Source organism: Pipistrellus hanaki (assembly GCF_964339955.1).
Source record: "Pipistrellus hanaki genome assembly, chromosome: 6".
NCBI classification, from domain to species: Eukaryota; Metazoa; Chordata; class Mammalia; order Chiroptera; family Vespertilionidae; genus Pipistrellus; species Pipistrellus hanaki.
The window spans coordinates 71,826,147-71,846,714 of NC_140508.1; the positions used below are offsets into that span (position 1 = coordinate 71,826,147).

General features: G+C 39.9%; 1 protein-coding gene across 1 annotated transcript in view; it reads right to left on the reverse strand.

Annotated features, from left to right (window-relative positions):
- Positions 1-20,490, reverse strand: part of ME2 (malic enzyme 2) — a 41,555-nt gene extending 21,065 nt beyond the window's left edge. The window contains exons 1-4 of the mRNA XM_084888935.1: positions 20,269-20,490; positions 6,134-6,253; positions 3,999-4,132; positions 1,896-2,045 (exon numbers count right to left, since the gene is read on the reverse strand). Of these exons, the coding sequence (XP_084745061.1) occupies positions 1,896-2,045; positions 3,999-4,132; positions 6,134-6,241 (392 nt within the window). The 5' untranslated portion in view covers positions 6,242-6,253; positions 20,269-20,490. The remainder of the gene's footprint in view (positions 1-1,895; positions 2,046-3,998; positions 4,133-6,133; positions 6,254-20,268) is intronic.
- Positions 20,491-20,568: the final 78 nt, after the last annotated feature.

Here is a 20,568-nt window from a genome sequence, read left to right on the forward strand (position 1 = left end):
TACAGTAGTTTCATATAAAAGACATTACCCTTGAGACATCAGGAAAAAGTGAAGTTATTTTACTAGTAAACACACAGTGTATTGCTATCCAATTGAGATAATGAATCCAGACTTCAAAAAAGGAAGAGGGCATGCCCTGGCTGGTTTGGCTCAGTGGATAGAGCATTAACCTGTGGAAGGATCCTGGGTTCGATTTCAGTTGAGGGCACATGCCTGATCCCCATTGGGGGACGTGTAGGAGGCAGCCAATCAATGATTATCTCTCATCATTGATGTTTCTATGTCTTTTCCTCTCCCTTCCTCTCTGAAATAAATAAAGATATATTAAAAAAAAAAAAAAAAAAAAAAAAAAAAAAAGGAAAAGGACAGGGGAGAGGAGGGTAGGGAAGGGGAGAGATGGAAACCAAAACCAAAACACAGGTTCTAGAAAATAGGGCAGGCAGAGATGAGGTCCAACAGGTTTCAAGTGCCTTTAAACTGATTCTTATAACTTTTCATTGGTATCTTACCCTTGGCTTTACTATCCTAGCTCAAATCAGTTTAGTTCAAAAGTTTCTCAACCTTAACTGCATAATAGAATCATTTGATGAGCTTTTAAAAAATGCCCCCATGAATTCTGATTTAACTGGCTTGGAGTTTAGATCAGATTTACTGACCATCCTTTATGTAAAAAACAAACAAAAAATCACTGCAGCAGTACACACATAAATGACAGTATTTTCCCTCATCTAGAAGCCACGCTCCTTATGTTTCATCTCTAGTGCACATCAGAATCACACCAGGAGCTTTTATGAAACACCAACACTTGGGTCCAACTCTAGACTAAATGAATCAGGATCCCTGCAAGGGGAGCCCAGGAATCAGTATTTTTAATGTTCCCCTTTGTTCTTTAATCTGGACTGAGAACCACTGTTCTACATGAAAAAGAACTATCAAAGAGCTGAGCAGCTGGATACTATCAAAGAAATGTTTCAGACACACTGATGGCAGCACATAAGACAGTGTTCTCAAAGGGTCTTCCAGTAATACCTGATCTTCCCCACCCCCCATGATATTCATTAAATTCAGACTTCCAGACCTTTCTCTTTTTCTTCAGACTCTTGGGAATTAAAAAAAAAGAAGAAATGGGGTAAGACATGGGAGACATACAAGGATTGAGGAAAATAACAGATCAGAAGAAAAAGACAAGAAAACTCAAATTAAGTAAAAATAGCATTTATATAATGCTTAGAAGTTTACAAACAACTGGCAGTCACACCAGTTTCCTCATCTGACCTTGTTAGCTGCTCTCTGGTAGGTACAGGTATCACTATTTTATGATGAGAAAACAGATTCAAAGGGATAAGGTCACTTATTCAAAGACGTGAGTCAATTCCAGTCCTTTTCCACTTAAAATAATGGAGGTGATGAAACTATGTGAAATTAAAAATTTATAAACGTCCATAAAAACAACAAATGACAAAAATGAAAGCTGACAAAAAAGTGAGAATCAATCTTTTAATTTGGCCAGATTGTCAAAAACATTAATGATAATTTTGGGGAATCTGCTACCATGAATAAAAAAAAAAGAGCTCCTTTCCTTTTGGTACAAAAAAAGCAAAGTTTCTCCAACAATAATTTAAAAAAAGTTAAGAAAAAATGACACGATTTTTGTAGTCGAAGGAACAGCTGAGCTAAAGCCAGCCCGAATGAAACAATTTTTATAAAAATGGAAGAAACGAATGTGTTGGGTTTTTACTAATTCCTTTTTGTCCAAATTAAGCTTTTGTGAGATGAGAAATGTGGTTGAGATAAGACTGCAACAAATAAAACAGAAATGTAGTAAGTGTCATGGAGTGATATTTCTCCTACATAATAATCATTTTCAAATATATTTTTTAAAAAATAAGCCTTACTTAGGTCTTCTAAAGATGTGTCCATATTGGGAGCAGGCAAGACCAACTGTTGGTGTATATACAATTGGCAATAGGTTTTCGATATCATCTTGTAGTATCCTATAAAACAACTTCTCATTTCTTTCTTGTATTCCCATTATATAGATGTATCTGAAATTAAGCACAGCAAGTAATATCTACATCAGCCAGTAATACATTCCAAGTTTTGTCCTCTGAAAGGTAAATGTACTATCTAAAATTGAGGACCAATTCCCTCCCGGAAAGCAGATCTCTAAATTATCATTATTTAACACCCAGGAGTAAAAATGAACAAAAATTAAATAGGCTTAAGCTCCAAAAATGGTTAAATAGGTTTAAGCTCCTAAAATAGTTATCAAGACCTCCTATACTTCTTACCCTTCATAATGAATTTACTTCAGTTCCTCAATGCATCACAACTCTGACTTGAGAGTTGCTACTTATGAGGCACCCTTTGCATGGAACACCCTATACTCATACCCAGTCCTATACTCATGCTCTCTGAAAGCAGCTCAGGGTGGAAGGCCCCCTCGGTTCCTTTTCTGCCCCCTCTCAGTTCCTTTTCTGCCCATTCCCAATCCCTATGACACAAATAGTCACATTAGGTTTCCTGTTTTTAGATCCCAAAACAACCCACTCCTCTTCTGTAACTCTCACTTCACTTTCTGTCTTCCCTCCAGCCTATATGAGATAATGAGTTAGGGACTATCACTTTATAAATTTCACAATTTCAGGAACTAGCAAAATATGTGGAATATAACCAATGTGCTCATTTTCAGTGAAAAAATAGGGAAAACAGGTTCCATTTAGAAGAGGAATAATAAACATGCTCCTTCTCTCTCTTGAGCAAGCCCCTGACATTCCCCACCCCCTTCTTTCCCCAGGGCAAGCTCGCGCTCGCGCTCGCGCTCGCGCTCGCGCGCTCTCACTCTCTCTCTCTCTCTCTCTCTCTCTCTCTCTCTCTCTCTCTCTCTCTCATTTGAAGCACATTCCCATCCTCCTCTTCTTCCCCCAGGTATATTCACTCTGCCTTTCCTTTTCCTAAGCTCCAAGGACCCATTTTTTGTCTCTGTAACTCCTTTCTGAGCCCATTCAGCCCAGCTGGCTAACCTTTTTTCACTTTTTTTTTTTTTTTTTTTTTTTTTTTTTTTAAATCACTGTGACTTTCTAAATAAATTTTCTCTTATAATTTGAGTTCCTTCCTTGCAGAAAGGGGGAAAAAAATAAGAGTATTATTATTTTCTATATAGTTACCATAGGCAGAAATAATACCAATAGGGAGCAATTGAAGGGAAGGAGATTTCTTCTCAACACAGGAAAGAAAACAAACAATTAGGCTATACTGACTGAATATGAAATAAAAAGCAGAAATGTTGCCAGTCTGGCGTGGTTCAGACATAAACACAACCATTTACTGATGAACTCCTAGAAGGAAGGGTTGTGCATTACTGTAGAGGACATACATTTCAGTTTGCCTCGGCCAGGTTCAGTTACTCCTCTTTTTCACTCCCTAAAGTGTCCTGGATTGAATATTACCCACTTTATATCCTCAGTGGCCAGTATAGTAGCACACACAAAGATGATTATCAATAAAAGTTACTGAATAGAATGGATGAAAATTAAATGATAGCTTTGTTTCTAATAATCCATTCAAACCTGAAATGCTCTGTGATTTTGAGCATAAAAAACTGATTTCTGCTACTTTTTAAAAGGATATTTCATTGGGGCTTATTTATTTTTTATTAAATTTATTGGGGTGACATTGGTTAACATGAACATATAGGTTTCAGGTGTGGGTTTCTATGTTACAAGATCCGTATAATGCACCTTATGCCCACCACCCAAAATCAGATCTTATGTCACCATATATTAGGATCCCCTTTTCCGTAAATTTTACAATAGGGAAAATAAGTGAAGCATTCTCTGCAATGAAAAATACACATTATCATTAGAAAAATAACAGGAATGGACTACGACACAAACTTCATTATGAGACTGTACGTTTCTCGTGCCCTAATAACCACAATACTCCCGATTTTTCTGATCATAACATCAATAAAAACGAAACATCGCAGCCATTCTTACTTTTCCAAAGGGCATGTTAATTTTTTCACATTTCTATGGAATCGTAAGGCTTGAAGATCTTGTGTCTCTATTTTGGGAGGTAGAAGTCCTTGAAGACCAAGCATTTGTCGTTCTCGTAATGTAAATGCCATTCCCTAAAAAAAGAGGAGGAAAAAAGATAAAAAAAGGTTACTTAATGGGATAGCAGCAGTGATGTCCCAGAAAATGTAATTTAAACCTATATATATTTTTTAAATCAGTGAGATATTTTTGCCCAGACTGTCAAAAATGTGTAAGACTGATCATAAGTAGTATTAGAGAAGGTGTGATAAAACAGTTACTCTCACATACATGCTGGAAATGTAAACTGATTTAGGCTTTGGGGAAGGCAATTTTAAAGTAATGTTAACATTTTAAATACACATACTCTACAATAATGCAATTCTACTCTGGACAGCCACCCTTGATAAATATTCACACATAAAGAGGCATATACAAAGAGATTTGTTCTAGCACTATTTCAAGCTCTCTTGTCTATAACAAATTAAAACATCAATTAATTATGGAACAGTTAGGGAACCTATAGTATTTCACTATCATGAAATACCATCACACTTAAATGTGTATTTGTGTGTGCCATAGAAAGATCTCCAAGACACGCAGTTAAGAGGGGAAGAAAAAAAAAAGCAAGTTGCTCATCAAAACACACTTACTGTAAACTGTAATATTTAGGAAACCCCCATAAAGTACATATAACAGATGCATCATACATTAGAAATGAAATCAATAAAATATGGTTTGAAAGAACATAAATCAAGCTGGTAAGATAGGCTACCCCAAATAGAAAGGAGTGAGGCTGAATAGAAGGAGGAAGGAAGAAATGATAAGAAAAAATTAACCTATGCCCTAAGAAAAAGTAAATACTATCAATTATTTCAACAGCAGCTTAAGACATGAGAAGAAGCACAAAGCCAACATCCAGATGACTTGCCCCAGGAAGAGGAAGACAGACACTGCAACACAAGTTAGAGAAGGGAGCAGTTATCCCAGTCTGTGGGGTGCGCAAAGGCTCTGCAGAACTGGGTTTTCAAAGAGTTGTATCTTAAAGAGCAAGTAAGATTGTGGGGATGCAGCAGAAACGAGAGGATTAGAATATCCCCCATTAAGCTTCATTTACTACACTAACTGCTTGCTCAATTTTCATTCTAGCCAGGTACCAAAAATGCACAGATGAAGTGCTCTGTGTGACCTTTAGTCAAATCCCCCTTTGTAGGCCCCAAAACCCTCAAATCATACTCTCCAATTATTGTCCCCCAACCCCATAAGAGAAAACAAATGGGACTAGCAAATTTCTTACTGTTTTAAAATAAACCGCACATTACAAACGCACCATTCTCGAAAGGTAAATTTCATATATTGCAATAAATCTATGTTTCCTATGGTAATCTTCCTGTAAAAAATCTCATTCCAGAATTACATTTACTTACTATTTCATTTACTTACAATTGTTCCTAAAATATGGAGAGGGAATGCCCACTGAACCCAGTATGGGTGAGGAATAAAGTCACAACTAGATCTCAATACTGCCTCTGACTCCCTTTACATTCTTGGGGCAGAAGTGATGGGCAGTATTGAGATCTAGTTGTGACTTTATTCCTTATCCAGAGGTCTGTCTTTTGAAGCAGGAATGTGATCAATGGGAACAATCACTTGCATGTAATGATTTGTGTTCAAAAGCTGTGCGAAGGTGAAGGTGTGGCAGCATGAAATTTCATTTTACAATTTGACCCCATCTTCCAAGGGCCCAACTGATTGGTCCAGGATGAGAACTTGATCTAAACTGGGTAAATTTAAATATCCCACATCTGGTCAAAAGTCCTGGCCAGACTGCTATTCTGTCGGTTTTTCTGAGCTAGAACTAGGAAATAGTCAGTCCTTTCCTAGTGGTAGAAGTTGTGAGTTGAGAGGTATAACGCAGCCATGATTCTTGTCATATAGAGAAAAGTGAAAAGTTCACACAGAAAAAGCAAATACTTCTTAATAGTTTTATTATAAAGCTACAAAATAGAAAAGTTTCACTTTATCAGTCTAAAATATATAAAATCAAACTATTATTGGGACAAGAGGCAAGGTATGTCACTAGTCATGTTACTAACCTTGTTTGTTCTTGGGTTCAGCATGAGTGGCTTGCCTTTTTCTTTTGTGTGTACATGCCGGCATGCCAGAGAACAACGAGTGGCAGCTACTCTTAACCGGGACAACATCTTTCCTTTCACCTGAGAAAAACAAAGCAAACACAGTCAGACTTCAGTTCTCAGACATCCCCCATCTCAAATAACTCAATTCTTGACCAAGTTGTTCATGGAAAAAATGTCTCAGTTGTCAAACAAAACTTCAGTTCTCAACTTAATAACCCATAACCACCTTTAATATTCCTGCTGATAACTGTATGATAAGTCCAGCATCACACAGGACCAAGGAGTGAATTCAAGAATATCAATCAGTTTACCACTAAACCTTGCATTGTTAGCATCTCAGGAAATGGTGCTGTGAATATTTTCTAATGGGGAAAATGATTCATTTTCAAACAAATTGCTTCTGAAGCAGCATTTTGGAACGAATTTAGTTTGAGAATTATGGTTCCACTATAAACCACGGCTGACAGACATATTATAGAACTGCATGTACATCAGGCATCAGTTTTCAAAAACAGATTTAAAAAGCCTAACTTTATACATGTGAAAACTATTTTTCAAAATACATTTATGTTTTTATAGACTGTAATGGTTGTAAAAGAGTAACATTATGGTAAAGGCTAAGACTTACTTTCCCTGACAACACTCTTAAATCCTTGGATAATCATCGCTACTCTTAGGTATCTATTATAGTGTGCTAAACATTTGCCCTTCTAATCCACACAAGTGTGGCAAGGTATGCATCTCCCACTTATGAGAGAAAGGAATTGAGAGGTTAAGGAACAAGTAGCACTGGCACTGGCTCAGGTGGTTGGAGCATCATCTGTATACAAAATGGTTGTTAGATTCCTGGTCAGAGCACATACCTAGGTTGCGAGTTCAATCTCCAGTTGGGGCACCTACAGGAGGTAACCAATTGAGATTTCTTTCTCACATCAATGATTATCTGTCTCAAATCAATAAAATCAATAAAAATATATACTCAGGAGAGAATTAAAAATTTTAAAAGGAAAGAAACAAGGTAACATTTAGTAAACAGTAAAGTGAGTTCCATGTGGGAGTCTAGCTTGAAGGTGAAAAATAAATAATAGGAAAACCTGGATTATATACATTCAGAGGAAGAGAAGCTATCCAGATTCTTACCTTGATTTAGAATTTTAACCTACCGTAGTTAATGCTTAAGTGTAATGAACTATATTTTTTGTTCTTAGAAAACCTGTTATTTAATATTAAAAATTCATTCAAATTGGATTTTTGTCTTTTCACATCCATCCCAAACATGGGAATTTTTCAAAGTGGAAAACTGTACATAATATATTAAACTTTAAATATTTAATGATGGGAATAGATTCTTCTGCATATTAATTCTACCACCAAAAATCAATTTGCAATTCATACTTATTATTTTAATCATTAGAAATAACTGCAATTGTCATACAATGTTTCTTTTAATGGAATTTTTACTGGCTGGGAAATCTGTGGTCTGTATATGGGAATGTAGCAAAACCATTTACACCCTGGGATTTTTTAAAGTTAATTTTTAGCTGAAATTCACATAACATAAAAATAACCATTTTAAGTGAATGAGTCAAAGGGATCTAGAAAATCTATAATGTTGTACAACCACCAACACTATCTAGTTCCAAAACATTTTCATCATCCCAGAAGGAAATACCTATCCATTTAAACAGTTTTCCTCCCTCCTCTAGTGCCTGCAACACCAATCTGCTTTCTGTCTTCATGGACTTAACTATTCTGGATACTTCACATAAATGTGGTACCTAAATAAGGCCACAAAACCAAGAAATCATAAGCACATCAAGAATCATAAGAATAAGTACAACCAATGGACACAAAACTCTGGGGAGGGGGGGGTGTGTATGGGAGGGGGGGCAATGGTAAAATATGCACACAGATAATAATTTAATAAAAAATATATTAAAAAAAACAAGTATAAATTAAAACCACAATAACATTAAAAAAAAAAGAATCATAAGAAATGGGGATGGGGATGAAGTTTAAGGGTACAAACTTGCAACAAGTAGCAAGTAAGTTATAGAGATCTAACAATATAGCGAATATAGGCAATAATATTGTAGTACAATCGTCAAACTTGCTAAAAGACTACAACTTAATTATGCCAACCACCAAAATGAAATGATAATTATGCATTCACAGAGGAGCTAATTATTGCTACAATGGCAATCATATTAAAATACTAGAGGCCTGGTGCATGAAATTTGTGCATGGGTTGGGGGGTGTCCCTCAGCCCAACCTGCACCCTCTCCAATCTGGGACATCCCTCTCACAATCCAGGACTGCTGGCTCCCAACTGCTCGCCTGCCTGCCTTCCTGGTTGCCCCTAATCACTTCTGCCTGCCAGCCTGATAACTCCCTAACCACTCCCATGCCAGCCTGATTGATGTCTAACTGCTCCCCTGCCAGCCTGTTTGCCCCCAATTTCCCTCCTCTGCTGGCCTGGTCACCCCCTAACTGCCTTTCCCTGCAGAGTTGATTGCCTCCAACTGCCCTCCCTTGCAGACCCGGTCCCTCTCAACTGTCCTCCCTTGCAGGCCTGGTCCCTCCCAACTGCCCTTCCATGCTGGCCATCTTGTGGTGGCCATCTTGTGTCCACATGGGGGCAGGATCTTTGACCACATTGGGACAGCTATTGTGTGTTGAAGTGATGGTCAATCTGCATATTACTCTTTTATTAGATAGGATAGAGGCCTGGTGCATGGGCGGGGGCCAGATGGTTTGCCCTGAAGGGTGTCTTGGATCAGGGTGGGGGTTCCCTTGGGGCATGGGGCGGCCTGGGCAAGGGGCCTGTGGTGGTTTGCAGGCCTGCCATGCCCCCTGGCAACGCAAGAGGAGGCCCTGGTATCTGGAATTTATTTATCTTCTACAATTGAAACTTTGTAGCCTGGAGCAGAGCCAAGCCCCCTGCTCACTCCATGGCTGCTGTCATTTCTGTTTGGCTTTATGTATCTTCTATAATTAAAACTTTGTAGCCTTGAGTGGAGGCCTAGGCCGGCCAGGGTGTGTGGAAAGCTTGGTTTCCATTGCTGGGGAAACCTAAGCCACTCAACTGTTCTCTGTGGCTACAGCCATCTTGGTTGGGGTTAATTTGCATAATTTCTCTAATTGGTTGGTGGGCATGGCTAGTGGGTGTGGCTTGAGCTGAATGATTAATTTGCATATTACTCTCTTATTAGATAGGATGTAAGTGTATTAAATTAACATGTACACCTTAAACTTACAGTGTTATATGTCAAATATATTTCATGAGACATAACTGCTTTTCTTAAAAAAATGTTAATGTCATGAAGGACATGTTAAAAAAACAAAAATTCAATAGAGTAAATTTGAAGACTCTAACTGACTTTATTAAATGACTAGTGGCCCAGGGCATAGAATTTGTGCGGGGAGGGGGGAGTAGGGAGGGTGAGAGATGGGGGGAGGGCGCTGTCCCTAAGCCCGGCCTGCACCCTCTCCAATCTGGGACCCCTCGAGGAATGTCCGACTGCCGGTTTAGGCCTGATCCCTATGGGTGGGATTGGGCCTAAACTGGCAGTCGGACATCCCTTCTGCTATTGGGGTCTGCTGGCTCCTAACCACTCACCTGCCTACCTGCCTGATTGCCCTTAACCCCTCTGCCTGCCAGCCTGCTCGCCCCCAATTGCCCCCCTGCAGGCCTGATCACCCCCAACTGCCATCCCATCCTGGCCTGATCACCCACAACTGCCTCCCTTCTTGGCCCCTAACTGCCTCTATCTTGGCCCCGCCACCATGGCTTTGTCCAGAAGAACATCTGGAAGGTCTCCCAGTCTAATTAGCATATTATCCTTTTATTATTATAGATAGAGACCTGGTGCTCGGGTGGGGTCCAGTTGGTTTGCCCTGAAGGGTGTCCCGGATCAGGGTGGGGTTCCCTTGGGGGGTGGGACAGCCTAGGTGAGGGGTCTGTAGTGGTTTGCAGGCTGGCCATACCTCCATTGGGGTGGGAGTTCCCACTGGGGATGGCGCTGGCCTGGGCGAGGGGCTGGGGCAGTTTGCAGGCTAGCCACGCCTCCACGGGGTGAAGGTCCCCGTTGGGGAGGTGTGGCCAGCCTGGGCTGAGGACTGTTTTCAGGCTGGCCACACCCCCTTCAGGGTGGGATCCCTGCTGGGGTGCCTGGCCAGCCTGAGTGAGAGGCTGAAGGCCATTTGCAGGCTCCTCCCTCAGTGGCTAGCCTGGGTAACCCAAGCCTCCCGCTTGCTCTGGCCTGCTGCCAATAGGCCCCTCTTTCAGTGTCAGGCCCAAGTGGGTGGGAAGCTTGGCTTCCTCCATCACCAGGGGTGATCCAAGCCTCCTGCCCACTCTAGCTGGCTCTGTGGCTGCTGCTACCTTTGTCCCACTAACTTGCATATTCCCTCCTGATTGGCTGTGGGAATCACAGAGTGATGGTCAATTACCATATTACTCTTTTATTAGATAGGATTCACCAATCAAGCAGCATCCCACCAAGCAAACAGAAAAAATATCTGAGGAGCTGTAGGAAGTACAAAGTTTCTAAAGGCTAAAAGGGGATGGGACAAGCAAGTTAGTCACCTTCCTTTGGGGAAAGGGTAAGGGGTCTCTTATGCAGATCACCTCAGTAGTCCTAATACCATATTGACTGGTTAAAGGACACAAACCTGGGAGACTGAAACTACTGATTTGCTGTTTTTGAGACAAGTGACTCTATTTTGTATCTGTCTATTTATTTATTTAATTTCACTCATTTTGCTCAGAGTCTCAGCCTGAGAGATGTGATTAAAACTTAAGGCATTTGCACACTCTCAGCTAACACTGTTCTGTAGTTTTCACAGCTTTTACTGATTATGTGTTTGTTTTTTTCTTTCTTTTCTGATTTTCTATGGTATTTGCAGATTATGACTTCAGGTTCATTTCCCCTCCCTTCTTCAATAGATTCCCATTAGTCAGATTTATTCCAATTAATAAAGATCAAGACCTCGAACAAGGCCCACAAAAACCTTTTGTGACCTAGCTTTGACCTACATCTCTAGCCTTATATAGTAACGTAATTTGATGCCATATTATCATTGTTTCAGTTCCTTTACTTAATCTTCAAACCAGTCAAAGTCCTTTCACATCTTTCATTTGCAAGGACACCCCTTAACCCTCTCCTCTTCCTCTCCACCCACTTAATCTTTAAACTTGCTTCTGCTTTCATTTCTCTAGGACACTTTACCTAACTTCCTACTTTAAATTTTCATAGAAAACCATTTTATTATAATTAAAAATTTTATATTTTTGTATCATTACTTAATATCTGCCTTTAAAATTAGACTAAACTTCATAAAGAAGGACTTTGTCTATTTTTGTTTTTCAGTGCATCCTTTGCTTTTTTTTTTTTTTTAGGTTCATTTTTAAGTTGGTCATTCTCTTCATTTCTTTTTTTTCAATATATATTATTGGTTTTTTTTACAGAAAGGAAGGGAAAAGGATAGAGTTAGAAACATTGAAGAGAGAAATATCAATCAGTTGCCTCCTGCACACCTCCTACTGGGGATGTGCCCGAAACCAAGGTACATGCCCTTGACTGGAATCAAACCTGGGACCTTTCAGTTGCACAGGCCTACACTCTATCCACTGAGACAAACCAGTTAGGACTTATTTCTTTTTTGATGTTCCAGGCTTAGGAAGATCATCTGCTTGGTGGTGAGCCACTGAGAACATGCACTTAAAACCTTTGAGAGACTACAGTGTGCTGGGATGATTACTATGATTACTGGGAGCAGGATAATTCCACTGCCTGGAGTGCACTTTGGAGCCAGCCAGTCATAGCCAGATATTTGAGGAAAGGAGAACTCAGGATCCATCCCAGTTTAAAGGTATATAATAAAACCTCAAAGACAATCAACAGGACTAGAAACTAGTATCTACAAAAGCACCAACATCATTTTTTCCCCTCTACAATTCCTTTTTTTAAAACCAAAGATAATCACAGTAAAACTAATTTGTCTGCATTAAACTTGGCTTAATTAGTTAATATAAGTGCAGCAAAAATAGTGACTGATCATATAATCTCTTTTGAATACTGCTTTCTGGACCCTTTCATAAGGAATCTCAGACTGAACTCTCAAAGCCAATGGCTGGCCATCAGATTTGACCTGCAATGCCCTTACAAAGTCAAAGCCCTGGTAATACAGGTATTCTTTTGGATGCTTAGAACTAGTTTCTTTAATTTTTTGGTGACTTGAGACTTAAAAAAAAAGTTGTTGAAAGTATTACAGGAGGCAACCAATAGATGGATCTCTCTTACATCAATGTTTCTCTTTCCCGCACCCCCCAGTCTCTCTCTAAAATTAATAAGTACATACATACATACATACATACATACATAAATGGAAAAGATATCCTCAAGTGAGGTTAAAAAAATACTAGGAATAATAAGGGAAACAATTTGGAATACAAAGAAAGTAGAATACATGTTTTTGTTTACAGAAGGTAAATATGGAAATGCATTTTTAGGGAATCTAGAGAAAAGTTGTAGGTATGTGAAAAATTTTTTTTTTTCTTTTAAGCCTTGACCAGCCAGGGCTGAGGCACTGCTTCAGCAAGAGAGTGAGAGGCTCTTTTTATGTTATATTTATAATATACTTTTATTGATTTCGGAGAGGAAGGAAGAGGGAGAGACAGAAACATCCATGATGAGAGAGAATCATGGATTGGCTGCCTCCTGCAAGTCTCCCACTGGGGATCGAGCCCACAACAGTCCTTGACCGGAATCAAATCTGGGACCTTTCAGTTCACAGGCTGATGCTCTATCCACTGAGTCAAACCAGCTAGGGCTGTGAAAAGAAATCTTGAGAAAGAAAATTTTGTGTATGATCAAGCTGGAATGTATTATAAGCTTTAATATCAACTGTATACTTACATAAAATTAAAAAATGTTATTTCATCTGCTAAAGGACAAAGTCTTTTTTTTTTTTTAATAATATATTTTATTGATTTTTTACAGAGAGGAAGGGAGAGAGATAGAGAGCCAGAAACGTCAATGAGAGAGAAACATCAATCAGGGGATGTGCCGGCAACCAAGGTACATGCCCTTGACAGGAATTGAACCCAGGACCTTTCAGACCACAGACCGACGCTCTACCACTGAGCAAAACCGGTTTCGGCGACAAAGTCTTTCTATACAACTAGTATGTTACTGCTCTCTATCATCAGATCTTTGATTATTTAGGTAAACCAAGTCTTAATATTGAAAAGCAAAATTTGTCCAAGGGCATGTTCCTTGGTTGTGGGCTCGATCTCCAGTAAGGGGCATGTTGCTTTCCAATGACTGATCAATGATGCTTTCAAGGAAAGAACTGATCAAAAGGGGAAAATGTGAAAAATATAAATGGAACCACTTTAAAAATGGAGTCGGTGCTGCCACTCCAGAGGAACTGCCTTGCATGTCTTACTCTTCAAACCATTAGTGTTAAAACTGGACAAAATAACCTTTGGACTGAGCCTAAAGCAGCACTGAATCCCAAATAACTGTTTGTTCAGATAACAAGACAAACGTTATGACTAATGGACTGAAAAATAAAGACATTCTTTAGAATTAGCATCACTATGTTAGCTTACCTGCATGGACAGAAAGTCCTTCCTTCTTTATGTAATCATTGCCCTTCCCTTTCTCACAAATACCCCTTGTCTTCACCTCCTAATTGGAACACTATTTACGTTTCTACTCCAATCAGTGCTTCCTAAATAACTAGTCTTTTGGATCAAATAAATGTTTGTTGCCTTCACTTTGGCCTTTTACTTTTAGGTTAACAGTTGTACCCTTTTATAGTAAATTGGTAAACATAAGTGTATCCCTGAGTTCTGTAAGCCATTTTAACAAATTATTTAATCTATGGGAAGCCCTGGTTTATAAGAAGCTGGTCTGAAGTATAGATCACAACCTGGGACTTGAGAATGGCATCTGCAGTGCAGGGCAATCTTTTGGGATTGAGCCCTTAACTTGTAGAAAGTGAGGCTATCTCCAGACAGACAGGGACAGAATGCAGTTAAATTGTAGCACACCCTGTCAGTGTTTGCTGAAAACGGGAGAATTTCTGGATGTGGGAAAAACACATTTGGTGGCTAAAAGAATTGCATTTGTGAGTAGGGAAAAGCACATTTTTTTTTTTTAAAGTAGTTTACTTAAGACCAACATTCTGATAAATGAAATCTTCTATTTTCAGTTCTGCTTAAAATTTTGCTTTTATCAAATATTGAATTTAGCCTGTATAATACAGATAACACTGTCAAATCTACCTCATTATTGTGATGATCAAATGAAAGATATGCAAAAAAGTATTCTAAAGATTTAAATAGTGTTATATCACTCAAATTATTTTATTACTAAGTGATAGACAGTAAAATATAAAAGTATAGTTGATGCTTGAACAACGTACCTAAATCCATGGTGGATTTAAATCTGTGTACAAATGGACCCACATAGTTTAAATTTACATTGTTCAAGGGTCAACTATATTTCTGACTCATGGTTGAGAACCTGTTTATGTGGAGGGCTGACTTGAGTTATACACGGATATTGACTGTGTGGCTAATCATCTCCCTTAACCCTCAAGTAATTCAAGTGTCATCTGTAAGTTTAATAATGCTGTTAGAACAAGCAGGCATAAATAAAAATAAATACATAACTTAAAGAAGAAAAAAATCCCTACCAAAATTCAATCCAAGGACTGAAAGACAGATAGGTGGGCTTAGAACCAGCTGGAGACAAGATGAAATTGGGAGAGGGAAGTCACACCTAACTCTGATGTTATATAGATACTAGTGGCCCCGTGCATGAATTCATGCACATTGAAAGGAAATTAATTAGAAGAAATATTTTAATATTACTATTAGCACTTTCTCTATAATAGAAGTGTCAACCAAATTCATGATCGACAATGACAAGTGGAAACATATGCATGTGATTGGCGCCAGTAAGAGCTTTATATGTATCGCACAGGCACAAGTCAACTTAGCCTTTTATAGATATAGAACAAACTTGCTTAATTAGACCTACTTTCTGATGTAGCTAAACTTTTTCCAGCCCAGTGAAGCACCCCAATTTCTCTTACAGGTAATTGTCAGAAACACAGCAGTAAATATCAACACGAAGCAGATTATTATTGTACACTATGCAGGAAGAACAAAGGGTAAAATATTTAACTGCGGCAGTGTTTGACTATATTCTGCGCAGTGAGAAACATGAAGTCATTTTCAAGGTCCACTATTTCTTACTTCTTTTCAGTGGGGTCAAGTTTCTAAATCTCCATTTTCTAGCTAATGAAAATAAAACAGAATTCCACTGAGTCTTCTATCTATCCACTCCAGAAATTCTGTGAGGATCAAATGAGATGAGGCATGGGGAAATGCTTTACAGACATTTGGTTAAATGTTGTCACCTGGCTATAAAGCAAGCCATGTTCCTGGCCTGAAGAAACTGCAAGGCTAGTTGCTAGGGAGAGGAAGCTGGGTGCTGCTACGTGATGTCATTACCCAGACGGACACTTAGCATATTAGCCATCTATATATATATATATATATATATATATATATATATATATATATATATATATATATATATGTATAGAGAGAGAGAGAGAGAGAGAGAGAGAGAGAGAGAGGGAGAGAGAGGGAGAGAGAGGGAGAGAGAGAGAGAGAGAGAGGGAGAGAGAGGCCTTGTGCACAAAATTCACGATGGGGTGTGTGTGTGGGGGTGTTTCCTCAGCCCAGCCTGCACCTTCTCCAATCTGGGACATCCCTCTCACAATCCAGGACTGCTGGCTCCCAACCACTTGCCTGCCTGATTGCGCCTAACAGCTTCTGCTTGCCAGCCTGATCACCCTCTAACCACTCCTTTGCCAGCCTATCGATGCCTAAATGCTCCCTTGCTGGCCCGATTGCTCCTAACTGCCCTCCTGGCCACCCCTAACTTCCCTCCCCTGCAGGCCTGGTCCTCCCCAACTGCCCTCCCTTGCAGGCCTGGTTGCTCCTAACTGCCCTCCCATGCAGGCCTGGTCACCCCCAACTGCCCTCCCCTGCTGGTCTGATTGTTCACAACTGCTCTCCCCTGTCGGCCATCTTGTGTCTACATGGGGGCGGCCATCTTGTGTGTTGGAGTGATGGTCAATTTGCATATTACTTTTTTATTAGATAGGATAGATGATGAAAAGAGAACTGTAAAAATGAATGAAGTAAAAACAGGACACCAAAAATGGTGTGACTTCTCATTCTGAATAAATATGTAAATCAAGCTGCTTACTTGAGAGTTTCTTGGATATTGAGCTATAACTGTAGTTTCTCCCCTGATTGTTATTCCCAGTGCCTTGCCCTGGGGAGCAGTAGAACTTTCTCTCTGAGTGCTGTTTATAAATTGGACTGGGACTGAAACTGCCAGGTGACTGGCTGCTGGAGACTACTCCCCTAACCCCCTCCCTACCTGAGGGGAGAAAGGAGAAGGCCAATGCACTGGAGATGCAAATTAGAGAGAGGTCATGAATTGCTGCAGTGAGCACAAACTCTGCAGTCAGAGAGACCTGAATCCAAATCTGGACTCAGCAAATAACCAGCTTGGAATCAGCTGTGTCACTCAGGCAATCCCAGATGCTCTCTGAATTGGTCTGTGACCAAATAAGAAAAACTAGGACAATGCAATATAGTTTTTCATAACACTAAATTTGTCTTTGTTTTCCTGTGGTAATTATGATGTTCCTACCTTTTGTGGTAACAATGTCCTTTATTTTATGAAAGGATGGGGATGATAGATTGTAGTACCATGTTTCCCCGAAAATAAGACATTCTCTGAAAATAAGACCTAGCGCGTGGAAAGATAAGACATCCCCTGAAAATAAGACCTAGCGCAACTTTGGGAGAAAAAATTAATGTAAGACACTGTCTTTTTTTTCCGGGGAAACAGGTTAGTATATAAATAGGTTCTTAACCTTAAGAGAATTAGATCTTACGTCTGGTCCTAATAGTCCCCTATACACAGACTTGCCTTTTTTTTTTTTTTTTTACTTGCCCATAATGTCCAAAAGTCTGGGAACTACTGACTTAGAAGTCTCACTTTCTCATCAATAAAATAGGAGATGAAAAACTCTTTTGCAGAGTTGGTGTGCAGTGATGATGAAATATAAAAAGCATCATCAGATAATAAAACACCTTTAGAGCTTTATTATCATAAAACATTGACTACTTGACCTGAAGGTTTATTCAATAACATCCATATCCAGGCAGTCTAGCAGAATCATCAAAAAGCAAGCTTTGGGATCAAACAGCTGGATTTAAATCCTGGCTTTGCCACTGCTAGCTCTGTGATCCAGAGTAAGTCAGAATAAGTTACAATCTCATCACTCTAGTGGGGTTGATAAACAACAGGACCTACCAAATAAGGCTTTTATAAGATTTAACTTAGGTAATCCAAGTAATATGCTTATCACAGTGCCCTCTAAGTGCTCTACACTTCTTAAACTAAGCAGCATTGTTAATATTACTAATAGGTGGTCAGAAGTGCTTTCTAAATGCTTGTTAGTTTCTGCATTCTAATGTGAAGTTTATGTGTAATACTTTAATCAATAAAGAAAGAATTAAAAAAAGAGGCTATGAGGATAATCAGGGTTAATATTTATTTAAACTATTTCAAATTAAATCTCCAGGTCAAGATTGAGAATTTGGATGACATACAGATGCAGGCATCATCAAATGTCATCCTAAACAATATCTAAAAAGATCAATATTTTCATTGCTTTTGAAAATTTTTTATATTGATCAAAGGAGGTACAGTCATATAATGAAAATAGTGATTTTCAAATAAAATAGCGTTTAATAAAAAAACCTTTTTATAAGACCAAATGTAAGTTTTATATTTAGTATGAATTTATTCCGCTAATATTTTCCTTAGTAAACTGTAGGTTTTAGTGTTATTTATATTTTAAAATATGACTAAGTTTTTCTGAAATTCACCAACATAAATTAGAATTTATTTTAGTTTATATAAGAGTTAATTTATAAAAGAAATTCTGAAATGATACATGGGTTTTTCCTTTATAAAATTTATTGTGTTTTTTTATATTTAAAAAGACAAAAACATTATACATAAACACCTCCTAATGGAGAAATCCATTAGCAGTTCTTTCACAGGAGTAACTATTGAGTATGTTTTAATTCTCAAGAGAATGAAGAATGTCAATAAAAGCATAGCCCAACATTTCCTATTAATGCATGGTAAAAGGTTGTAACAGAATTTCTGGTCTCTATGTCTAACTTTAATTCTTTATAACTACCATAAAACTGTCAGATATAGGTTACAAAATTAGAGCTCACAGTTGATTATTTAAATGTCCAATGTTAGAAGATACAGTTAAACTGTTTTTTCTGTATTTCTGTAAACCATGTAACATAGCAACATGTAACAACTAGTTATACAATAGATTATATATTTATCTACCTTTCGTGTAACTACTATATATACACATGTAATTTCATAATAGATTATATATTTATCTTTTGGGTAACTACTATTACTCACATGTATGTGTAGATGTGTGAGTTTTATTATCATAAAAAGCTTGACTACTTGACCTGAAGGTTTATTCAATAATATCAATATCCAGGCAAGTCTAGCACAATCATCAAAAAGCAAGCTCTGGGATCAAACAGCTGGATTTAAATCCTGGCTTTGCTACTGCTAGCTCTGTGATCCTAAGTTAGAGTAAGTTACAATCTCATCACTAAAGTGGAGCTGATAAACAACAGGACCTACCAAATAGGGCTTTTATAAGATTTAATTTAGGTAATCCAAGTAATATGCTCATTATTAGATGTGTGAATATACATATATTTATACGAAACTATATGTATATATGAAACAACTTTATCTTCTCTACCTTCCAAATGCTTGGCAACTAAAGAGAAAAACTTTTGAGTGAAACATTGCCATTAGTTTTACAGGGTTATGTAGGTACTGGAGCTATTAAGATTACCGGGTTTGAACGCAGGTTTTGCCCTTTAAAACCTGTAATCTTGGGCAAGTTAACCTTCCTACTAGCCCTTAGTTTCTTCATTTGTAAACTGGACAGAATAACAGTACCATCTCAAAGTGTAATTTGGAAACAATTCATGTAGAGAACAATGTGTGCTTCTATTGTTACTGTCATCAATTGCAAAACTAAGAGGGACTGCCGCAACTCCCTTTATGAAATCAGACATAAAACGACTTCTGTAGGGAAGCACTTCTGTTGAGATTTATTATTTTGATTAGCCTCTCACGAAAGGGCAACACAAGTGTTCTAGAATTATCTTCGGAATCAAGGAAGTCAAACCCAAGCCCACGAATGGAACCACACACAAGCAGAGATGGTTATCACCAGCGTCAAACACCTGCCAACCCTGGTCCACAGATGCCATTTCACAGGAATGGGCAGAACCGGTGCGATCTTAGAACTTTCCAGGCTGCAGCAAACTTCCTTTCAGTGAAGAACGAACGAACACACACACACACACACACACACACACACACACACAACTCATCCTTAACTCACCTCTGCAGAAAAAGAGGTCAATTTGCCAAAGAGGTTCGGAGTCTCAGAACCGGTCTTTAAAGGGCGCGGGAGGAGGGAGAGATGTTCGCGTTTTGGAGGCCACAGGGCCTCGCTCAGGCGCGGGAAAGGATCGCCCTGGGGCCAGCGAGTCGAGAAACGGGGCAAGTCACGCCCCCAAAACCGGGCCCCGGGGAAGAGCGGTGGGTCGGCCGGGGAAGAGCGGTGGGTCGGCCGGGGAAGAGCGATGGGTCGGCCGGGGAAGAGCGGTGGTTCCGCGACCCGGCCGCTCCCCACCCCACCCCTCTTCCCCCCTACCGCCCCCGCCCCGCCCTCAGCGAACCCCTTCCCTTCACCCGCCTCGCCAACCGCCAAGCGGGGACCTCGCCGGCCGCACGCGCAGAAGCCAGCCGGTGGCGGTCAGGCTCGGCTTCCCGGGCCCGGCGGCAAGAGGCCGACGCCCGCTCGCCTCCCGGAGCCCCAGCCGGCCCGCCACGCCAAGCCTCCGCACGGAGCCTTACCCGCCGGCCCGCTCCGCGACAGGTGGTGCTGCCGGCAGAGAGGCCGCGGACCTGCCCCCGCCCGGGCGATGATCAGCTCCGGCCCGGCCCGGCCCTCCCCTTCGCCGGGTCTCTCGGAGGCAGCGCCAGCTCAGGTGCGGGGCGGCGGCAGGCGGCGGAGAGTCCCGGAGCCGGCTGGCCCTGAAGTCGCGCCGGGAGAGGACGGGATCCGGGAGCTGGAGGGACCCGGAGGAGGACCGGCGGGCCCCATGGGCGGAGACTGACGGGCGCGCGGGCCAATGCGGAGGCAGGAAGTCGGCC